Below are 21,816 nucleotides of genomic sequence, written 5' to 3'. Positions count from 1 at the left end.
ATTCAGCAGCTAGGGACAAAGCCAGACAAAGGCCTAAGAGCTGTGTTCCTCTCCTACATCAACGTCAAGCGCCTTCCTACATTTTCCTGCTGTTGCCACTGCACGTCTTAGTGGTCCTCCCTCCAAGTGCTCCCCAGCGCAGTTGTCCCTCACAACCCTCCCTGAGGTAAACCATCACCCAGAAGCTACCCCCAGGTTCTGACACTAGGGAGGGGGCCACAGAAGGAGGAAGCCATCGGCATCTCTCCACTTTCTAGCAGCAGTATCTTACACATACCCTATGTTTTTAAATTTAAAGTATCCCAGAAACAGACTTTATCATCAAAAGCACATTGAAAAAATATGCAGACAAGTCAAAATACTTGCATTAATGAAGCCTTATGGATTCACACGCTATCAAGAGAAGCTGCAAAGGCAGAAGCCCACACCAAACCCGTTTCTTCTGACTCATTTCCTCTGGAGAAGCCGAGGACCAGGATTCAGGCCAAAGGCCACGAAACATCACACTGGTAACAGGAACCTGGTGGAAAAGGAGAGAGGGAAGTGCTAAACTCTACCTACAGGGCTTTCTTGGGGAGTCAAATGGCATGATTTTTCCTTTCTTACTTAGATGGGGAAAAAAAATCTATTTTCTTAAACTTTTACTTAAAGGAAAAGCAAAATCAGAAGTGAATGCAATGTTTTTACGCGGATGAATTATAGCAAATAGACTAAGAATGATCTACTTAATAATAAAAAATCATAGTAAAAATACACTTGGAAAGCTTTTAGTTCTGAGATTTTCTTGCCAACTATCTACCACACACACACAGCGCTGCTGGCGGCTGCCGGCTAAGTGTCCGCGGGCTCACGCGCTGGCTGGGCTTCACCGCGGGCACTCCATTAGAGTCAGTACTGAACTTTTCCCCTCTGTGTATTCCTTCGTCACTGCCTGAAAAAACTAACTGGTGGTAAAAACAATTGAAACGAATGCTTTCAGATGCTGCTTTCCCAAACTGGGTCAGAGACCACTGGGGTATGTCCTGGCTCCCTGAGGCAGGGAAAAAAGTGACTAAAGTGGAATTGGTGAGGAAGATTATTAGAAACTAAGGAAGGGATGGAGGGACGGAGGAAAATAGTCAACAGTAATTAAGAGAGAAAATTAACCATGAGGAAGAAATAAGAGAGGGTGTTAACCTTTTTCATAAAAGTGTCTTGTGGTAAGGGGAAGAAATGGCTGCTTTGTGTCAAATTCGGAGTTAAGAAGCAGAAGGCAGAAATCCTCAAAAACTGACATATATTTCTTTAAAAACTCTACCTCTGGAAGATGCTAAGGATCTAATTTCTTTTTAAACTGGCATAAGAATCCAGCATTTATCCAGCCATTCCTATGAACCGTTCTTCAAGGTAACCATAGTTAGAGGTGAAGTTTCTCTTTGTAGAATATTCTGTCTAATAAATAAAAAAAGAAAGGGGGCCGGCCCGGTGGCACAGAGGTTAAGTTCATGTGTTCCACTTCGGTGCCCCGGGGTTCACCAGTTCAGATCCCCGGTGTGGACCTGTGCACCACTTAGCAAGCCATACTGTGGCAGGCGTCCCACATACTAAATACAGGACGATGGGCACAGACGTTAGCTCAGGGCCAATCTTCCTCAGTAAAAAGAGGAGGTTTGGTGAAGGATGTTAGCTCAGGGCTGCTCTTCCTCACAAAGAAGAAAAAAAAAGGAATGACACAATTAGAATATCACTATTTTATAACCTCGAGTGCTATAACCGATCTAGGTAATGCCAGATATTAGCTGCCTCCTAATAAAATACACAACAGTACTATTACAAAAACAATACTGAATCTGATAAAATCTCTTGATTTAACTCCAAATGCGAAGGGAAAAAAAAGAGGACAGAAAAACATGTTAAATGACGGCTCGAGGACCCCATCAGCCAAACCCTGGCTGCAAGGACATTACAGGAGAAGTGAACTCAACAGTCCCGTCAACAGGCAGAGCCCGACGCCGGGAGAGCACAGGGCTCTCACTGCTCCTTCTGATCAGTCTCCTCTCTTTAGCTCTTACTCAAGACACTTCACCAAAGTAAAGACACAAATAGATGAAAAGTGAGAGGATGCAAAAAGACATACCATGCCAAGAGCAAGCATAAGCAAGCTGGAACGGTCATAAAAATATCAGGCAAAAGGGACCTCAAAGGGAAGAGTAGTCACGGAATGGAGATAGAGCAGGAAACGTCATCACGATAAAACGGTTAACACATGATAAGAACATAAAAATTATAAACGTATAGGGGCCTAATAAAAGGCTTCAGAATGCAAAATGCGAAGCTGACAGAAATCAAGGAAGAAATCCACAATCACAGGTGGAGATTTTAACACCTCTCTCTGACAGAGCAACCAGACGAAAAAAAAAATCAGTAGGCCTACAGAAGAACTGAGATGATGCTATCAATCAACCCCAAACTTTGGGAACAAAGAGCCACAAAGATTCTAAAAGAAGAGTGGGTGTGTTGGTTAGCATTTATCTCCTCCTCTCCTAAACCAGCTCTCTATGTGCTGTTCAAACTTAATGACTAAGCACAGAGTTGCTACCTTCCTGCAGAGAAAGACAAGAGCAGCAGAGGTGTCGAGTGTCAGAGAAGAGCAGTCCATCTTTTATGGATACAGCTTTCAAACCCAAGGAAGTTTTCCAAGCCTTCTTTACATGCATGATCTCACTCCAGTCTTACATATCCTTTGGAAAAGGCAACCCATGTTTCCTCGTCCCCGTTTCACAGATCGGGGAGCCAAGCTCAGAGGCTGGCTTGCTAAAGAAATGAAACTGCAAGTTTGCTGCCTGGTCAGACGGTGGACATACTTTAAAGAGCACCTGAGTGACTCCACTGGGAGCACAGTGAAATACCAACTATTTTCTTTCTTGAAAGTAAATTTTCTCCAATTATGTCCAAATGGACAAAGCAATTACATCAAAGGTATCAGCGCCTCAGTGAAGAATTCGGCTTTATTTTCACACACTCCCTAAAATAATGTAGTCAGTTATCAGGTTGGACCCAAGAGAGGACAAACTTGTCAATGTCCACCCTGTGTCCACACAGCTTCTTAAAATGAAACACTCCTTGATGGACTCGTGGGCAAACTCAGTGAGTGTGGGCCACACTCCCAGTTACCCATGAAAATTGGTCAAGTTGTGGTTTAGAAACAAACTTCAAAATAAGCAGTCTGTGGAAAATATGTGGATTTACTGTTCCAATTAGCAAAGCACAGGACTTTACAGATCATTTCATTACTGATTTTAGAGGATAACTCTCATAGTAAAATGACTTTGTTTCGTAGCTTGAACCAAAATATGTTTAAAAATAAATATACAATTCAAATATGTTGTAGGTAAGGACTGATTATTTAAATATTGTATATATGTTTTCTTTACACTCTTCTCCATGTCCCACTAGGCATATTTTCTTTTCGGTACATGGGAGACCCCATCATTAAGGCTAACGGTGCTTCTATCTAGGAAAAAAACAATGCATGCACAGCAAGGAATTTTTTCAGCTTCTTGGAAAAACACAAAAGAGAGGGAAAATGACTTGACTTCTTAGTTCCAATTGTTTTCAGCTTTTTGTGTCGGGTCAGTGTTGTACATCTGTTCAGATTTTTACAGAACCTGAGCGAATAAAATGCAGAGGTAAATCACTACTTTCTATTTAAAGCAAAATGCCTTTTTACAAATCATGATTTTTCTTTTAAAAAAAGAAAAAGAAAAACACATGTTCTCCGCAGAAAATAGGTCAGCGGCTCCTCCACCAGGTAGTGCTGACTGAGGCGGGCAGGCCTCCTGCCCGGACTCGGAGGGGCTCTCTGGTCTCGGCCGACGCTGCGGCCGGCCTGCTGCGGCTGCCCCCTGGAACAATGCCTCCGTGCAACCACGAGAAACAGGACCGATCTGACCATGACACTGCACACGAGCTCTGAAGGAACCAGCGGAAAGTAACATCTCAGTTACTCTTTGTGGCTGATTTTTATTCTGAGTCAATACCCAAAAGTAAGTGCAGGTCTCCAGAGCCCACGATGCCTTCGCAGCTCCGTCTCCTCCCTGGGAACACCGGCTGAGGGAAGCGCTCGAGCGGCACATGCTAAGATGCATCACTTCTTCCAAGAACAGTGTGCAGGAGACAGGAGGGAACCCGCGTGCAGAGGTGCTGAAGGACTGAGCTGGTCACTCAACTACGAAGACGGCTTCAGAATGCACGATTCATTTTTAGCAAGTACAGCGATTCCATTTTGATTTTATAAAAGTAGGCTAAGTCGCGTGAATGTCTGAAACTGGCTGAAAAACCAAAACTGCGTGCTTTTTCGGCCTAAAAATAACCAGGGAGTGGAGCCAACCGTGAACATACATTTCAGCAGAAAGGTGATAAACAGAAGGCCGAGCAGATAATATGCTGAAGAATGAAGAACCCAGCAGAATGGCTGAGGCTGACCTTAAACCAGAATGAAAAACTCAAACTTTATAAGGAAAAAAGCAAATGCAGTTAGGTGTGTAGATCGCCCCAAAAGAGCCCACGGCTACCGAAGCAGCGTGCGGGGGCTCTGAACAGCTCAGAGCTGACGCTACGGAACGCTCTGCTTCACCTTCAGCATCAATAACCGACTGAAATTTCTCACCAAGACCCTAGTTTTGGCATCAAAAATATTAATTTATAGGTCAGAATCATAAAACCAATAATTTCATGTTAATCTGTCAATTTATGAAATAGAAAACATACAGTCCTTAATTCTAAAAAGGCCATGTGATATCCCAATTCCTCATGGGGCGGGGGGGAGGGAGAGGGCGTTTGGCATTGCGTTAGAACACAATGTTTAGAACAACATAAAACATCTGGAAAGAAAAATCAGAGGCCAATAAATACTCAGTCTACACGAAACGCAGGAAAATAGGAGGAAAGAATGAAAGCACTTTGCCGTCCCGGGGAGACACAGGAGCCATCATCACTTCCTGGACTACTCTTTGGATACTTAACTCGATTGGCCTGAATTGCTTAGAAAGTGTGCGACACAAGGAGGGAGGATTTGTCTTGAATTTAGCTCTGAACGAAGGAGGAACGGATGGCAACTCTCATGGCAGAGCTCTGTGGACCCTCGGAACAATCAAGAACACAGCTCCCGATCTTGCAAACCTTTTGCACAAACCACCTGCTAGCCTTTGGACCCGGGTTTCAGACTGGCAAAAACTTTGGGGTTCTTAAGGGCGAGCGAGAGCTCGTTGAGGAAGGAAATAAAGTGGGAGTCTCGCTCGGATTTCCTGGACTCAAAGATGACGACAATGGTGAAGTGCGGCTCCGGGCGCGTCAGGAAGTAGGTGCTCTGAACTTTGTCGTCGTAGAAGTGGACCACTTTCTCCAAGCTGTTGAGGTCGGACGTGCGGTCCGTCATGATCATGATGACGTTGGGCCAGTGCAGGACGGGCCTGTCGCTGGGCAGAGACACCACGGCTGGGTACTGGTCCACACCCTTCGGAGCCTCCCTGTAGGAATGGGGGTGGTGATAGCCGTGACCCTGAAAGCTCTCGGAACCCCGGTTGTCAAAGATTAAGGACACGTTGGCAGCATCGTATTTCCTGATGAAGCTGGAAATCTTTCCAAATAGGTCCGGGTTGGCTTTGGCAGTCAAGGCCTTCATTTCTGAAGCAGTCGTCTGTCGGCTCAGGGCCTCGTGGAAGTAAAAGCTAAATTTGGCAAGGAGCATGTTTTTGAGTTTCAGCAGCCAAAGGAAAAGGTGTGGGGGCTGCACGGCCTTCTGAGACTGCCCTCCAAACAGATGTTTCTTGGTCTCCCTCTGCTTTTCAAAGATCTGGCCCCAGGTCTGCAGCTTGGTGTGAGCGCTGTGTAAGTTCACCAGGGACGGCAGGAACTTCCACTCCGAGACCTGCGCCTGGGCCTTCAGGAGGTGACTCAGGACATCGACTTCCAGCTGGAAGCTGCTCTCCAAAGGACTGAGGATGGGGTGGTGGAATCTAAAGGGGAAGGGAAATCAGTAGAATTAAGTGGAAATGTTACTCCACGCTGACATTTTCTACCCTCAAAAAAACAATGTGGCCAGACAAATAATATTATGTGTCGGGGCAGAGGAAGGAAAAATGGAAGGATTCCAGGTTGATTTATTTAAAAAGTCATTCTGACATAACTTCACCATTTCAGAATTATGTCAACATCCTATTCTCCTGTGGAAGCAGCCCGATGTCTGGAAAAAAATGAGAACAGTGGCTACCTTCTTTTCAAATACAGAGAAATTAAATCAGCTATAATTCTTTCTTAACTTATTTTATTTATTCCGGGAATTGCATGACTAACATTATCATCAAAACGAGGCACCTTCTTCCAGGGTGTGGTCCTAAGGAGGAGCAGGTAAAGAAAAGGCCATGAAAACATCGCTTGAGTGTGTACATAACACACTATGTAACTTATTTGATTTCACAGTAACTCCATAAGGTGTTATTAAACCGATTTTTCCGATGAGAGTACAGACTATAAACCTACATGTGAGACACAGTATATAATCAGTAAGTGTTTATTAAAGAAATAGGACATGTACCCGAAAGCCCTTATTCAACCCTAGTTCCCAAATTCCCTTCACATTTAATCATGGTTAAAAACAAAATGGCAGCTAAATAAAAAATATCTAACACTTTAGTCCCCTTCCATTTATCTTAGGATAAAACCCAAAATCTTTAAGAAGGCTTACAAGGCCATGAATAATCTGGTCCCTTTTCAGCTTGAGCCAAATTCCCGTTCTTCTCACTTTCTCCAGACATTAAATAAATAATTAGAAATGCAATAATATCACAAAGAAGGTTAAGATAGTAGTGCAATTTCATTTCTACTTGTTCTAGACAAAACGTTTAAAAGTTTTTTTGACCATGATCTACAGTAAGAAATACACTTTATATTGTGACTAAGAACACACACACATAAGAGTTTTTTAAACTTGTTATTTACAATGTACTCTTGATATTTAATATACATTTTGTAATTGGATTAGTAGTCACTAAATTAATTTTATGACTCATGGACTGCTACCTGCTGTTTGTAAAACATTTTCTATTTTACTTGTAACAGTACTATTGAGGGGAAGGAGACAGGATGTGGGAGTATCCTCTCTTCCAGATAGAGGGGAAAGGAGCATGTGCAAAGGCCCTGAGGCTAGGGAGAGCAGGATGCTCCCTTTCTCATCAATGCTTCTCTCTGATGCTTCAGGTCCCCTCCTCAGAGTCACTTCCTTAGAAATGTCTTCTCTGTCCACCCTCAGACTAGGTCAGGTCCCCCAATTACAACCTTTAGTTTCTTAATACCTGTCTTCCCCTTTAGCAGTTTAATTATAATTTATCAGACAAACTGGGACATGTGGTCACCCTTGCTTTGAGCTCCTCCCAGAGGGAAATGAGAGCTGCCTACTGCCTTCACCCCCTTGTCTCTACAGCATGTGGCACGTAGTGGAAGTTCAGTCAATGAGGTCATCAACTATGTCAAGACTAGGATCCTACTTCCTGCCTCATTGATTCTGTTGTTTCTGATCTAAATGAAGCTCTGTAACAGCAGACTAGAACGGCTAAGGAGAGTCCTCTCTGCACAGACCCCTTGCAAGCTTCTTGCTTAGTCTTTTTCTTCTGAGAAACGCCCAGGGACTTTCAGTGTCTGCCTGGCCCGGCACACCCTCCTTCTCAAGAGGCCTACCTCAGCCCTCACACTCCCCCTGAAGACCCAAGGCACCTGCGAAGGCTGCAGGAATCCACTTAGCAAGGACCCCATTTTAAAGGTGGGCAAGGTCGCGCATTTACTGAGCATGTCTTATGCCCTAGGCACCACGGGAGGCGATTTAAAGCCTGAGCCCATGCAGTGTACTTGCTTCACAGTCAACGAGACAGAAACTTCTCACACAGCTCTGTTTTGGCCCCAGCTGAAGAGGAAAATGCTAGTTATCAGTTAAAAATTAGGAACAAAAGCATCACAAGTATACCTAGAGTATTTTTGTTTTTTGAGGAAGATTAGCCCTGAGCTAACATCTGCCACCAATCCTCCTCTTTTTGCTGAGGAAGACTGGCCCTGAGCTAACATCCGTGCCCATCTTCCTCTACTTTATATGTGGGATGCCTACCACAGTATGGCTTGACAAGTGGTGCCACGTGCGCACCCGGGATCCGAACCGGCGAACCCCGGGCCTCGGAAGCAGAGCGTGAGAACTTAACCGCTGTGCCACAGGGCCAGCCCCTAGACTTTTTAAAAATACATTTAAACACTAATTGAAGGGATTACGATTAAGAGAATACATACGAGGTTGGATATTATAAGACAGAAACTGATTATCATGTGATAAATAGGATGTAGTTATTCACATGACAATAACACATTTTTTTTTATTATTAGTGGCATTTTACTCTCAACATCCTTCACGATAGGGAAGCTAAGACATGAGTGAAGAGTCTAGTCTAATAAGATACTCAAAGAATTAGAAAATCAGATCTCAAATCCTCTAGCTCATATGCTTAATTAATTAGCTAATTTGGCCTCTTCAAGAATTATATGCTTTTAAATAAACATTAAGAAAGTCTAGGGGTTGGCCCAGTGGTGTAGCGGTTAAATTCACGGATTCAGATCCTAGCATGGACCTACACACTCTTCATCAAGCCATGCTGTGGTGGCGTCCCACACACAAAATAGAGGAAGACTGGCACAGATGTTAGCTCAGGGCCAATCTTCCTCACCAAAGCAAGAAAACCATCTAATACGCACACACGCAACTCCACCATAGCAGCACGTCTCAAAATCTTTGAATTGTAAGAAATGCTTCTACCACCTTAGCTTTTAGGCTCTTTGACACTTAATGAGCAGTAAGTATCACAAGATTCTATAATTATGGGTATGAAGAAAACTTGCCAAGGAATTATGAACGCAGTAAGACTGTTAATAAAAGGAAAATGGTATGAGTTTGGAGAAAATTCTACCACAAACAACAATACTCAAAGTTATTTTTCTGCTTCCAGTTGGAAATCAGCATTTATATTCAATGCTCTCCTTGAAAGAACATGAATTCTCTGTACAAACTCTCAGAAAGAATTCTGAACAAGCTCTTCCATAAACGTATACTGGAAGTGTTTAAATGCTCAACAATTATTAGGATAAATGCGAATGTCGAACGTATTTTTCATCCTTAAGGAGAGCTAAAAATTCACGCTGATGTCATTCTGCCAAGACTCTGAGCTCAGCATCACGACGCATCATTTCCCCATTCCCACTCTGCTCTGCCTCCTCCCTTTTCACGGCGCACACTACAGGGGTCTGTTCAATTGCTGTAATCCGAAAACACAAACCTCAGCTATGGCTGCAAGCTTCAAAGGGTCTGAATGCAGAATAAACCGGCAACTATTTGCAGAGAACATCTGCTCTAAAGAAAGCCAGAAAAGAGAGCCAGACAAAGAGAACGAGCAAGGACGCCCTCCTTCACAAACCCGCACCGTGGAGTTTCCTCCAAAGGAAGGACGCAGGTCCCGCATGTGGAAGTCAGAAGCTCAGTAAAAATAAATCCAGAGCACAGTGTGAATGCACTAAATGCAACAGAACCATACACTCAAAAATGGTTAAAATGGTGGATTTTATGTATATTTTACCACAATAAAAAAAATCTGTAATCTCTTCTGACTTAAAACAATTAGTTCACTAGTTTTTTAAATACAAACACACTGAGGATATAAAGAGGAATTAGCCGGAGGTCTGCCTACAGAACCTCCCCCGGTAGAGGAGGTATTGACAATGGTGCAAGTGGAAAGCAACACATCTCCTGGGAGGGGCACAAACAAAAGGGGGCTTGGAAGAAGGGGCAACCTTTGGGGTGAGAGCCTGCGGAGGCACAGAGGACAGAGGATTCAAACTGAGCCACAAGCTTAACGAGCAGGCAGGATTCAGCCACATGAAGACAAGACTGAAATTTCTGGCCCCAATCCTTAACCACCGGACTCCCCATCCTTTGCCAGGTGACCCTGTAGTTCCTCCCATGAGAAGCAGAGTGTCCCTTCCCCTGGACAGTGGACTGGACCATGGGACTTGCTTTGGCCAAAGGGGTGTTAGCAGATCTGACGCAAGCAAAGTTTAGAATGAGCTTGGCTGGGCTTGTCCTTTCGTCTCTGACCGTTGCCACGGGGTAGCTGCTTCCCCTCTGACCTTGGGCCCAGAATCAACAAAAGTGGGCAACTGAGCCCAAAGCTCACAGCAGGAAGCCATGCCCAGAGAGACCAGGAGTGCTCAGCAGAGCTTCCAGGCTGAGCCAGCCTGGGAAACCTGCACGCCCGCCAGTGTGAACTGTGAGCTGATCTGTTACGCAGAATTATTGCAGCAATCAAGAAATGATAGATAATAGAAGAATGTAGCAGGGTTCAGAACACACCACCCCAAAATATGGCCCCTTGGCCTCCTGAACGTTTTAAGCTGAAGGAGTGTGAGAAACAGCAGGTGCAGGAAGGACTCTCGGACAAGCCCCTGAAGCAGATCACAAACCCTCCTTGAGAGGGGCCTCCCCACATCCTGAAGACAGGAGCATCCTTATCTCCAAGACGACAGCGACACAGAGGAACCTGAACGAGGAGGCCTTGCTGCTTTCCCCGGTTCACCACACTCGGCTCAGATCCTTTCTCATCCTGGCACTTTTGCCAAGACTCTCCACTCTTCATTAAACCTCCCATAAAAACACAGTGTAACCGCTTCTTCAGGCCTTCATTTCCTTACGAAGGCTCCCACGTCACGTAAAATTTACATTAAATAAATGTGTATGCTTTTCTCTTGTTAATCTGTCTTTTGTTAAAGGGCTCCCAGCTAAGAACTTAGAAGGGTAAAGGAAAAAGATACTTTTCCTCCCCTACAAATTCAAGGACATTCTAAGCAAAATAAATAACAGAAACCAAGGAAGGAAATGGCAAATACTTATGGCGAACACACACTATGCACTGTTATGCACTAAAATGCTCAACGGTTTCTCTTTGAAGCGTCTTGCCTTTCACTGAGAGTTTGGGTGCAATTTAAGGCATGAGACGGGCCTACACGAACTTGATGAGGCAGCCTGGGCGAGCTCCCAGAAGGCCTTGAGTCTTCACTGTTAAGATCGAGGCTCAAAGGCTGGAGGAGAATGTGTCCCTAGAAATCCCACTATTATTACTTTTGCTGAAATGAAATTTTCAGGGTGCAATAATTAACCTTGTTGAACCAGACACACACAATTAACTGTTTCATTAACAGTTTTATCACAAATCTTTTTTTGAAGGAAAAAGGACATAAAGCCTAAATAAATCATAGTTTTGCCTTTGGTGAAAATTCTGTCATTTGAACCATTCAGATCAAGAAACTGTGCTTTCTAAAACACAAACAGAAATTTCATGTAACTTGACTTGCTGACTTCTTTAAAAGCATTATTTCTTAAAATTATATATATATATATATATATTTTTTTTTTTTTTTTTGGTTTTTTTGCTAAGGAAGATTCACCCTGAGCTAACATCCATGCCAATCTTCTTTTACTTTTTAGTGTATGGGCAGCCAGCACAGCATGGCCACTAAGAGAGTGGTGTAGGTCTGCACCCAGGAACTGAACCCAGGCCACCAAAGCAGAGTGCGCTGAACTTAACCACTAGGCCACCAGCTGGCCCTGATAATTATATTCTTGATTTAGGAGAGTAAATACTAATTTGCATTTATAATCTATCTTCCAGTTTTGTTTTGGCCACAAAACAGAAAGATAAGCCCGAATTTTCTTTTATGCTCACTGTACGAAACAGCTGGATAAATAAATTTAAAATAAATTCTACAGAATCAAAAGAAAAATTCCACTGATGCTTCTTTGCAAAAAAACCCAAGTTCTACCTCTCCTCAAAAGCACTCAAGGAAAAACAGACACTCTGACCCTCTATGAGGGAAATTCACGTTTTTCTTCTAAATGGCCCACAACAAAAAGTCTTCTAGGATTAATGTCAATTATTCAACTTGAAATGCAGCAGCACACATGACTGTGCCTCTCAGACAAGAATTTGCATTTGCAAGAATTTTATCAAACGGTAAAGAGGAAACCTTTACCATTCTACTCTGAACACAACTGGCTCCCAGAGAAGAAAAACAGGGCATGCTATCTGCTGTCTGAAAGCAATGGGACACTGCAACGACTCACCCAGGATCTGCATCACAAATCAGGGCCAGGGGGTTCCACTCCATGTTATACTTCACACTTGTTAATTTTTGTAATACAAAGACATTTCATCGTTTGAAAGATGAAAGCTTCACACAATTTTTTATAAGCATTCTGACATGGATTAGATATACTGGGGCAAATAAACAGTCCCTGAAAGAGAAATTGGGTCCTTTGGGAAAAGGATTAACTCTTTCAATACAGCAGAATACTAAAATATGAATTATTTCTCTAGAACATTGGCACTATGAAAGAAATGCTTCTTGTAGCACAGATGCCAAATCAAAAAGTCTACAGAAAAAAAGATTATCCTGGCAAAGGACCAATCACATTAATTTATAACTAAAATAATCTCACTTCCCAAAGAAAATCAATATATTATACAGGATTTCAACTTTTCAGAATTTCTTAAATAAGAAATCTATGTTGTTCAAATTAACACAAAGCCTCTAATTTAGATAATTTTCAGGCTGGGATGTGTCTGTGATCGGTAATTCCCTATTAATTAGAGAAAGACAGCGTGGGTGGAAGGTGGAGACTGCAGATGGAAACTCTCATTGGCCACATGTGATCAGCTCCGTGAGCACCCACTCAGAAGGACGACGGACACAGCCCAGAACTTCCCTACGACCTTCAAGAAGGAAAGCCGGGCTTTTGCAGGAAATGGGAGAGATTCCCAAGGCTCTGGGAAGTGGGATGCTTCAAAGAAGGTTCAAAGATGATAGATCGCAAATCTAATAAAATAACAACGAAAACAGTTAAAGAGTAATAATCATTCCTAGGAGAGAAACACACATACACACACATGCACACGCACACACATCAGTAAGGTTCAAGACCTGGTATATATATCCTAGTGTTGGCGTCTTTCTCTTATCTATCCAATTTGTTCATGCAGATGGCGCATCAGTATCACAGGGAACTTCTAAAACACACAGGTTTCTGGGCACCCAATCAGAATAACTAAATTTCACCCTCTTGGAGAAGCAGCGAGGCCCCAGGACAAGTACTTTTCTTAAGCTTCCCAGATGGCCCAGCAAAGCCCTTTCATGTTAGCCTTTGGGAACCACCACATGAGATCTCCTCCCCTTGAGAATCAGACCTCCACTTGTACTTTAGCTTTTCGTGTTCATAAAATTATTTTATTAAAAGAAAACATATACTAATCCGATTTGATGAAGAAATAAAAGACTACTTCCAAACACAGAAAACTTGTAAACATGTAAAATTTGTTTGAAAAAAAAATGGGTATATTTATATGCACAGACGCTCTCTCAGCATCACAGGAAGAACTTGCTAACGTTTACGCCTCTTAGGAAGAGAATTAAGTAGCTAAGGGACCGGCGAGGAGGTATACTTTTCACTATGTATTCTTCTATACTTTATAAATTTTGAGGCATGTTAATGTATTACTTACTAAAAGTTAAAAAAAGAAAATTTAGAATATATCATGAAGATCAAAAACACATGACAATAAAACAACTCTGGAGGACATTTTTGGGACAACTGGGGAAATATGAGTACAGACTATCTATTAGATGAGGGTGGAAAATCAGTGCTCCATTTCCTGAGGGAGAAACTATGTTACAGTTCTGTATGGTTCTTAGAAGATACACCCTGAGCAATAGGAGTGAAGCATCATGATGCTTGCATTCGACTTCCAAATAACTTAGGGAAACAATTATATAAAGAGAGAGAGAAAGTAAATGTGGCAAAATTTTAATAATAGTGAATCTAGGTAAAGGATATTTATGTGTTCATTGTACAGGGCTTTTTAGTAACAGCTTTACCGGTATTTAATTCACAAGCATAAAATACACCCTTTTAAAGTATAAAATTCAATGGTTTTAGCATATTCAGAGTTGTGCAGCCATCACCACCATCTAATTTTAGAACAATCATATGACTCCCCAGAAGAAACCCTACGCCCTTTAGCAGTCACCCCTTCTTCTCCCTCCCCTCCCAACCCTTGAGAACCATTTTCTGTATCCATAAATTTGTAATCTACTTTCTGTGTCTATGACTTTGCCTATTCTGGACACTTTGTATAAATGAAATGATACAATATGTGATCTTTTGTGACTGGCTTCTTTCATGCAGCATAATTTTTCAGGGTTCATCCATGTCATAGCATGTACCAATACTTCATTCTTTTTTATTGCTGAATAATATTCCATTGTATGGACATACTGCATTTATTTATGCATCCATCTATCAGTTGATGGGCATTTCGGTTGTTTCCACCTTTTGGCTATTATCAATAATACTGCTATGAATATTCATGTAAAAGTTTTTATATTGACATATTTTTTCACTTTTCTTGGGTATATACCTAGGAATTGAATTCTTGGTCACATTATAAGTCTTATGTTCATTACACTATTCTTAAAATTTTTTATGTAGGATTAAAATTTCAAAATAAAAAACTAGGGGAAAACTACAAAGGAAGAATAAGAATATAATAATATATTAACCAACCTATCTTGTGCTCAGAGAGAATATGCACAAGTTTCATGATTTTAAGTAGTACACAACTCTTATTCCTTGCAGGGGAATGTAGTAAGCGCCTATGATGTCTTCGGTCATACTATAACAGAAGACTATTACTTCATAGACTTATCATTTACTTATTTTCACTTGCAAAATGATCAACAGAGACAAATTATTTATCTGGATTGGATAAGAAGCATCCCAATATTTGATACAAGCAATGATGCAGACAGCATGTGGGCTCTCGGTTCAAAGGTAAGCTGCAGAACCCTGGGCACACTTAACTTCTCTGAGACACCACAAAAGGAGCATCGTTTACACCTGAATCTCAAATCACATAACGCATAAGAGGGTCTTGTATACCTCAGTAGGTACTCAACATGTGCCAGTTTCTTTCAAGAGCTGTAATAAACATCCACTCCTCTTCCTGCAAGCTTCACAATCAAAAGCTGCCTTATTGAAAATATGGTGACATTTTAGTTTTGAAATCAAAACATCGCTTAAGTCTCCTTCTCTATACAGGGGACCCCAACGTCTTCTCTGCGTCCGGCCTCCCAGCTAAGCTCTAAACCTCCATTTCCAACCGCCTGCTGAGTCTCCACTGGAAGATGTGCCAGCAACTCAAGCTCAGCTTGCCCCCAGTTTTGCTCGGTACTTTCCTTCCAAGCCAGCCCCTGCTGACTCCTCAATCCTGTAAGTCATATCATCACTGGAGGTGCAAGACCGCCAGGTCACCTTTGACAGAAACTTCTCATGACTCCTGCCATCCCGTTGCCAAGATCTGTGGACTCTTCTTGTCATCATCTCCTTTCTCACTGTCCTGCAACCACGAGGCCCTGCTACCACCGATCGGATCACCCATCCATTACAGCCTGCTCACTAACCTCTCCTCCTGTAACCGGTCCCTTTGCCATCCCATCCCACACTCCAGCGCCACAGTAAATGGTCCAAGAGAAAGACAAGAAAACGATAGTCCCCTCTTCAAAACCTTTCATGGTTCCCCACTATTTACCGACTATTCACTTATTCATTCAACAAACATTTACTGAGCACCTACAACGTGCTAGGCTCTGTTCAAGGTGCTGAGGACACAGAAGCTGCCATGGAGCTCACATTCTAGTTGTGAGAAAAGGAAAAACACCCTGAGCAAATAACAGTAATTTCAGACAGCAATACAGGCTGTGAAGAAAATAAGGCCGGGGAAACGGGATGGTGACTGAGGGAGTGAGAGTTCTCATGGGATAATGAGAGAAGGCTTCTCTGACACTTGGACCAAGCCCTAAATGACGAGTAGACAACTGGGACGAGAGCATTTCAGGGAGACAGAACGGAAGTACCTGAACCTGGAGCCTTTCGGTATTCTGAAGTCACCTCTCGCCTCAAAGCGCCTGCTTCCTCCCTTCCCACCTTTGCCTTCAAAGTCCTCCCTCCCTGAGAGTCACCTCAGATTCCCCTCCTCCATCAGGTCTCCTAATCTCCCCACTTTGTCCCCTTCCCCAGCCCCTTAATCACAGGAGAATTGTCCTTCCTTTGGGAATGTTAATTAACATATCTACCTTTCCTTTTTTAGCAAACTATCTGAACTCATAGACCCACAGGAGTGGCGTCCTTCACAGCCACCACTCTCCTTTCAGTGCGTCATACGACGACTGAGCGCCCACTGTGTGAAGGCACCATGCCAGCCAGGGACCCCAAAACAAGACGGGGTCATTCGTGTGGACGCGTTCACAACGCTTCTCAAACTCTTTAGGTACTGCTTTTGGGGTCAGGCAGGGAGCAATACAACCAGTCTCATCTCTTCATAAGTAGCAACTTCCTCCAAAGAGAAGTTCTCCAGCTGATCGATATCTTTTTTCAAAAAATGAAACTGACTACAAATAACTTTTTGCCTATCCCAAAACACTTAAGTATGCCCTTCTCAAAAGCACAGATGCCTCCACTAAGGAAATTGAAGACAAAACCAAAGCTACACCACAGGCGCCGAAAGCAGTGATGACGGAGTCTCCAACATGTGAAGGGCCAGCTACCTCAGAGGGAGAGCGGGGAACGCACCAAGGTGATTGCTCTGAAAGGGACGTTTATTTGAGTGGTGGTTTGTTTAAAAGTCACATTATTTTATATCCAATTTTCTTGTGTTAACTCATTCAAAAGCAGCAAAACCAGTTATAACACACCTTTCAAGGATGACTTCATCCTTGCTCCTTCCCTATCGCCTAGAGAAGTCTGCGACCAGCATAGTGTTAACGAAACCCAAAGCAGGTGCCTAATTGATACGTGGTGATCAATTACTACGTATAGACTATAACACAGCCTTTTCTCCTCCACAGCTGTTTCATCACAGATTGTCCTAAGCGTGTTGGACAAGCTGAGAGTCCGGGGCCCGAGAGCCCGCCTTGCCCTGGCCCGCCGCCCTCCGCCCACACCGACCTGGAACTGTACTTCCTGAGCACGGAGTCCAGCAGGCCGACGAGCTCCTCCGCGTTGATGAACTTCTGCGCGCTGAGCGTGTACATCTTCTCGTAGAAGTCTGCGATCTCCATCCGGGCCTGGACGAAGAAGCACAGCTGCTCCGACAGGTGCGACAGCAGCTCCTCCACGTGCGGGGCGGCGCCGCCCGGGGCCCCGCGCCCGCTCACCACCTTCTTCAGCTCGTTGTGCAGCGAAGTGTAGACGGTGCGGATGGAGTCCTTCCGGCTGAAGAAGGACTGGCCCCCTGGGAGCAAAAGACAGAGGCGCGTGGCAGGTGAGGAAGGGAAACCAGAAGTACAAGACGCCTCCCGGCGCCCAAAAGGAAAGGACGCGAAGCTGCGGGGCTCGGTGAGCTTTCAGCGGCCACAGTCGCCGATTCCTACGAGCAGGATCTAAATATTTTGTGATTCATAACTTCACTGAGGAAGAAGTTAAAGGAACGCCTGGGACAACGCGTTAATGTAACAACGCACCTGTGTATGTCTTCTTTACCCGGGCGCCGATTCCTCAGCCCACTTCCGTGAGGATTCAGATTTATTTCAGAGGATAACGAACCTAGCAAATGACATCGACCTGGATCTAAAAAGCCCTCCTTCCCCATAAATATATTTACAACAAAAGAGAACATCCGATTATGAAACACTGCTGTTACTCCCGGGAAATTCGAAAATTTTATTTCTGCTTTGGAATTTCATTTTCCTGTGAATCTTATCTTTCAAGCCATACCAAAAAATGGAAAAACATACACCTGCATCTCTCTTACACAAAAACACAGGCTACCAGGATCCCGGGGAAAAAAGGAAATCTTAGTACTGTTGACAAGGTGTGCAAATGACTCGGCCACTCTCGGCCTCAGTCGTTGCTGTTTTTAACATGAAACTAGTCACCGAGCTGCTAGAAGAGAAAATGAAGTGCCATCTGGTCTGTGACGCGCCTGGAACAAAGCACATATGCAATAATGCTAACCCCTCTCCCTTCCATTTATCACCGATAGACACCTCACCACCGAGCTTCTGAAACTCTGTGGTGAACTGGGAGCTTCAAGAGAACAGCCAGCCAGGTGACCTCAACTGTACTCACAGCCACTGTTAAACAGGGTGGTCTTGGTGAAAATTTTAACTCTGAGTGAAACAGAGATGCTTTCCTTCCTCAGTTACCCTTATCTGGGGAGTGGGGACACCACATAAATACAAAGACTACCTTCAAAAGCTTATCAGTGAACCTCGATCAGCAGGATGTGAAACCAGCTGAGGAAGGGGCAGACCACTCAGGCATTCTTTTAAAAGGCTCTCTTCTCAGGGCTCTCAGGAGCACAGCCTCAGTTGCTGACTGCCCTGGTCAGGGGACTGGCCTTCCTTCAAGCCGGGAAACAGGAATCAGAGACGCCAGACGTCTTTCTCTGTTCAATTTTTGAATTTACAAAGCATAATTATTTTGAATTCTTTCCAGAAGGCTCTATTCATGAATTCTCATTATTTCTCAAGATTTCAACAGTCCATCTCACATTATGAAATTTCAAGTAAACAAGTATATGAAAGGAGCATGCAAAACATCTAATTGAGTATTTTATTCTACAACTTCTTGCTAATAATAATTTGTAAACAACAGCTCTCAAGTTAAGTCATTCTCCTCCATGCTAAATTCCAGTAACTAGAGGTTGAAGAAACTCTCCAGTAATGAAACAAAGGGGAGAAAAGTATGGCCTTCTAAAATCTTCCACAGGCAATGAGTCAGCAAAATTGAATTACTGATCCTCCCCAAACAGGTATATTCTCTCCTCAAAGGAAGGAGAGGACTCCAAGATAAGGGCTCCGCCAAAGTTTTTCAGACCTGAGCCAAGACAGGAAAAGAAGGGTCCCTGTCAGGTCTGTCCCTTGTCTAAAGGCCCACGCTTGCATCTATAATCAGAATTCACTGTTAAGTTCTCTGATAAACACCAGTCACAACAGTGAGGTCAAAAACACTCGCTCTTTTTTGAGGAAGATTAGCCCTGAGCTAACATCTGCCACCAATACTTCTCTTTTTCCTGAGGAAGACTGGCCCTGAGCTAACATCTGTGCCCATCTCCCTCTACTTTATATGTGGGACGCCTGCCACAGCAGGGCTCAATAAGCAGTGCACAGGTCCGCGCCCGGGATCTGAACTGGTGAAACCCAGGCTGCCAAAGTGGAGCCGTGAACTTAACTGCTAAGTGACCCAGCAGGCCCCAAAAAGACTCACTTTTTTTGAATGATGTTTTAAATATTTAAAAAATACACATAAACTTTTTGTTTTGCTTTTTAAAGAAAACTATATAAATGTTCTAATTAGCAAAGTAGTTGAAGAACATGGGAATGTTTTAAATGGCAACACAAAAATTTTTGCCCCAAGTTTTTAAGGAAACGGAGAGTCGGCCCAATAACTGTGAAGTCATATTGTAAGCATGTTGATGTCACAAACATTCCAGTAACAAAAAACTCTGAGATATTTGCAAAGTTAAAATTTTAAATCTAGAACCTACATTTACTGTACATGTGAGTTATGAGGTATTAAACGTGCCATTTTCAGAACATTTACTCAGAAGTGACGCATCACCTGGGAGCCTAAACAGTGTGCCTGGGCATGTTTCACAGTGTCAGTTGCTCCAAGGGTCAATTTCAAGGCTCAGCCCTCAGGCTCATCATGCAGCCTGGGGTCCAGGCAGAACTAATCACTTTAGATAATAAGGGCGCTTCACAAAACCCAAGTCAGAGACAGTGATGGTCTTACACATCTTCTTACACACAGGGCAGCCAGTTCTGTTTACTTAAAGCCAGGCACACACAACTTAGAGTAGCAGATTTTTTAACTGGGGTCCTAAATAGGCTTTAGGAAATCCAAATGAACTCTCTCAGATTTTATGCAAAATTGTATTACACAAATTCTCATAGATGAGCTAAAAAAAAATTAAGAATCACGGCACTGGGCTCAATCACCATTCTTCATGAGGTGGGGTAATCTAAAAACAATAAAACTGCCAGAAAATTATCCACCTTCAATTTTACAGCCAGAATCCTCCCCGTTTTCACACATATATATATATACACACACAGTTTCTGTAAATTATAATACATGTACAAATTTTTTATAAATCATAAGGACACAAACACAATCTGACAGTTCAAAGGCAGGTATTCTGGTTTGGGCTCTGTCACCTACACACACAACTGCACATACACAATTTGCCCATCTGTAGAAAGGGTAACAGTAACACTGCAACAACAATTGTAAATTTGAGACGTGACGGTGTAAAAATGGGAGGAAAAAATACACAAGGTGAAACTATCTGACCAGTCTTTGCCAATAAGTCAACATATTAAATAACAGGTTATTATTCAAATAGCTAAGGCAGAAGCCAAGATCTCAGAAAGCCCTGTCCCTTGAGTGTTTACTGAAGGCAAGATGTACATGGTCAACTTCAGGCAACATAGGAACGGGGTGGGGGTGGGGGTTTCAAAATGTAATCTGCACTCTATTTTACATTTCTATTCTATATTGTATATATGTGTCCTTCATTCATACCTGACTCCGTGGCTCAGATAATTAAAGGGTCAAATTAGGCCAAAGTACTAAAAGGACTCTAAAAGCTCTGGGATTTGTAATATTTATCATTGGTAATTGTAAGTAGTGATACTTTGTATGCATGGCCCTTGGCTTTCACATATATTATTTCCTTGTGATCTATTCATACTAATCGTTTCTACCAGTGAAAATCAGTTGACTCAGCTCTTGCATCTTATTTTTAGGGGCAAGATTTACCATGGACAATAGGAGTGTTTACCAGTTTCCCCATAAGTCCTCTCTTGCTAATGTTAGGCTTCTTTCCTGCCTTTCCTGTCTAGTATTCATTTATTTCCTCATTCATTAAATATTTATTGAGGGCCTACGAAGAGGGGGTAGGACTCCAACTGTAACTCTCCGGGGCCTGAACCTTAAGAAGCCAGATAATAGTGTTCATTAACTCTAACGAGGTTGTACTGCCAAGTTTTACGCCTCTGGCCGCAGTGTCACTGTTTAGATGAGCGAAGACAAGGGGTTCGCTTAACTTCTCATTTATGGCACCAACCCATGCACTGGGCAAAATGGATACACCCATCGGTTTGGGGTACAGCCTTGCAACGAGCATCCACCCGATCGGCCAATCTATCTGCAGTGGAGGCCGGTGGGCGGGGTTTGTGGAAGCCGAGGGAAGGAAGGGAACGGTGGGAGGAGACCGGGGAGTGCCGAGTTGAGCCAGCGGCTAGGAGTGACAGAGACAGGGGACCCAAGCCACTGCCGACCAGGGAATATAACCCCTTTCCTTCCTCTTCCAGGGGCACGGGGGGCGGGGCGGAGGTACCTAGTTTCTGCCCCAGGTAGGTGAGGCTGTGATAGACCTTCTCGGCCGCGGCCAGGTGGGCCAAGGCCGCCAGCAGCGACAGCCAGCTGCCCCCCGCGCTCTTGTTGGCCTCTCGTTCCTTCTCCACATTGTCCTTGGCCTTGTCGTAGGAGAAGATACCCAGGTGAGAGAAGAACGTCTCCAGCACCGCCTGTTCCACCGGGACCGGGGCGGCCAGCGGGATAGACTCCCCCATGCGAGCTGCGCTCCAGCTCCACCCACGTGGCTCTCCTCTCCCTCGCACTTCCGGGTTCTCAGG

General features: G+C 43.5%; 1 protein-coding gene across 1 annotated transcript; it reads right to left on the bottom strand.

Annotated features, from left to right (window-relative positions):
- Nucleotides 1-1,653: 1,653 nt before the first annotated feature.
- On the bottom strand, nt 1,654-21,771 carry KICS2 (KICSTOR subunit 2). Its single transcript, XM_046673016.1, has 3 exons — nt 21,519-21,771; nt 17,120-17,405; nt 1,654-5,996 (listed from the first exon to the last, which is right to left on the bottom strand). The coding sequence occupies exons 1-3, from the start codon at nt 21,751-21,753 to the stop codon at nt 5,180-5,182; spliced, it is 1,338 nt and encodes a 445-aa protein (XP_046528972.1). The 5' UTR covers nt 21,754-21,771; the 3' UTR covers nt 1,654-5,179.
- Nucleotides 21,772-21,816: the final 45 nt, after the last annotated feature.

This window comes from Equus quagga, chromosome 1 (assembly GCF_021613505.1).
Source record: "Equus quagga isolate Etosha38 chromosome 1, UCLA_HA_Equagga_1.0, whole genome shotgun sequence".
Lineage (NCBI taxonomy): Eukaryota > Metazoa > Chordata > Mammalia > Perissodactyla > Equidae > Equus > Equus quagga.
The sequence above is the reverse complement of the archived record's forward strand: the minus strand, read 5'-3'. Positions and strand labels throughout refer to the sequence as shown.

Bases quoted from the DNA above. Each gene is read 5' to 3' on its own strand.
- KICS2 (XM_046673016.1), bottom strand. From the start codon at position 21,753: ATGGGGGAGTCTATCCCGCTGGCCGCCCCGGTCCCGGTGGAACAGGCG. The intron at 17,406-21,518 runs GTACCTCCGCCC...TTTTGCTCCCAG, and splicing joins CTACCTGGGGCAGAAACTAG to GGGGCCAGTCCTTCTTCAGC. The intron at 5,997-17,119 runs GTCGGTGTGGGC...CTTCCCCTTTAG, and splicing joins CTCAGGAAGTACAGTTCCAG to ATTCCACCACCCCATCCTCA.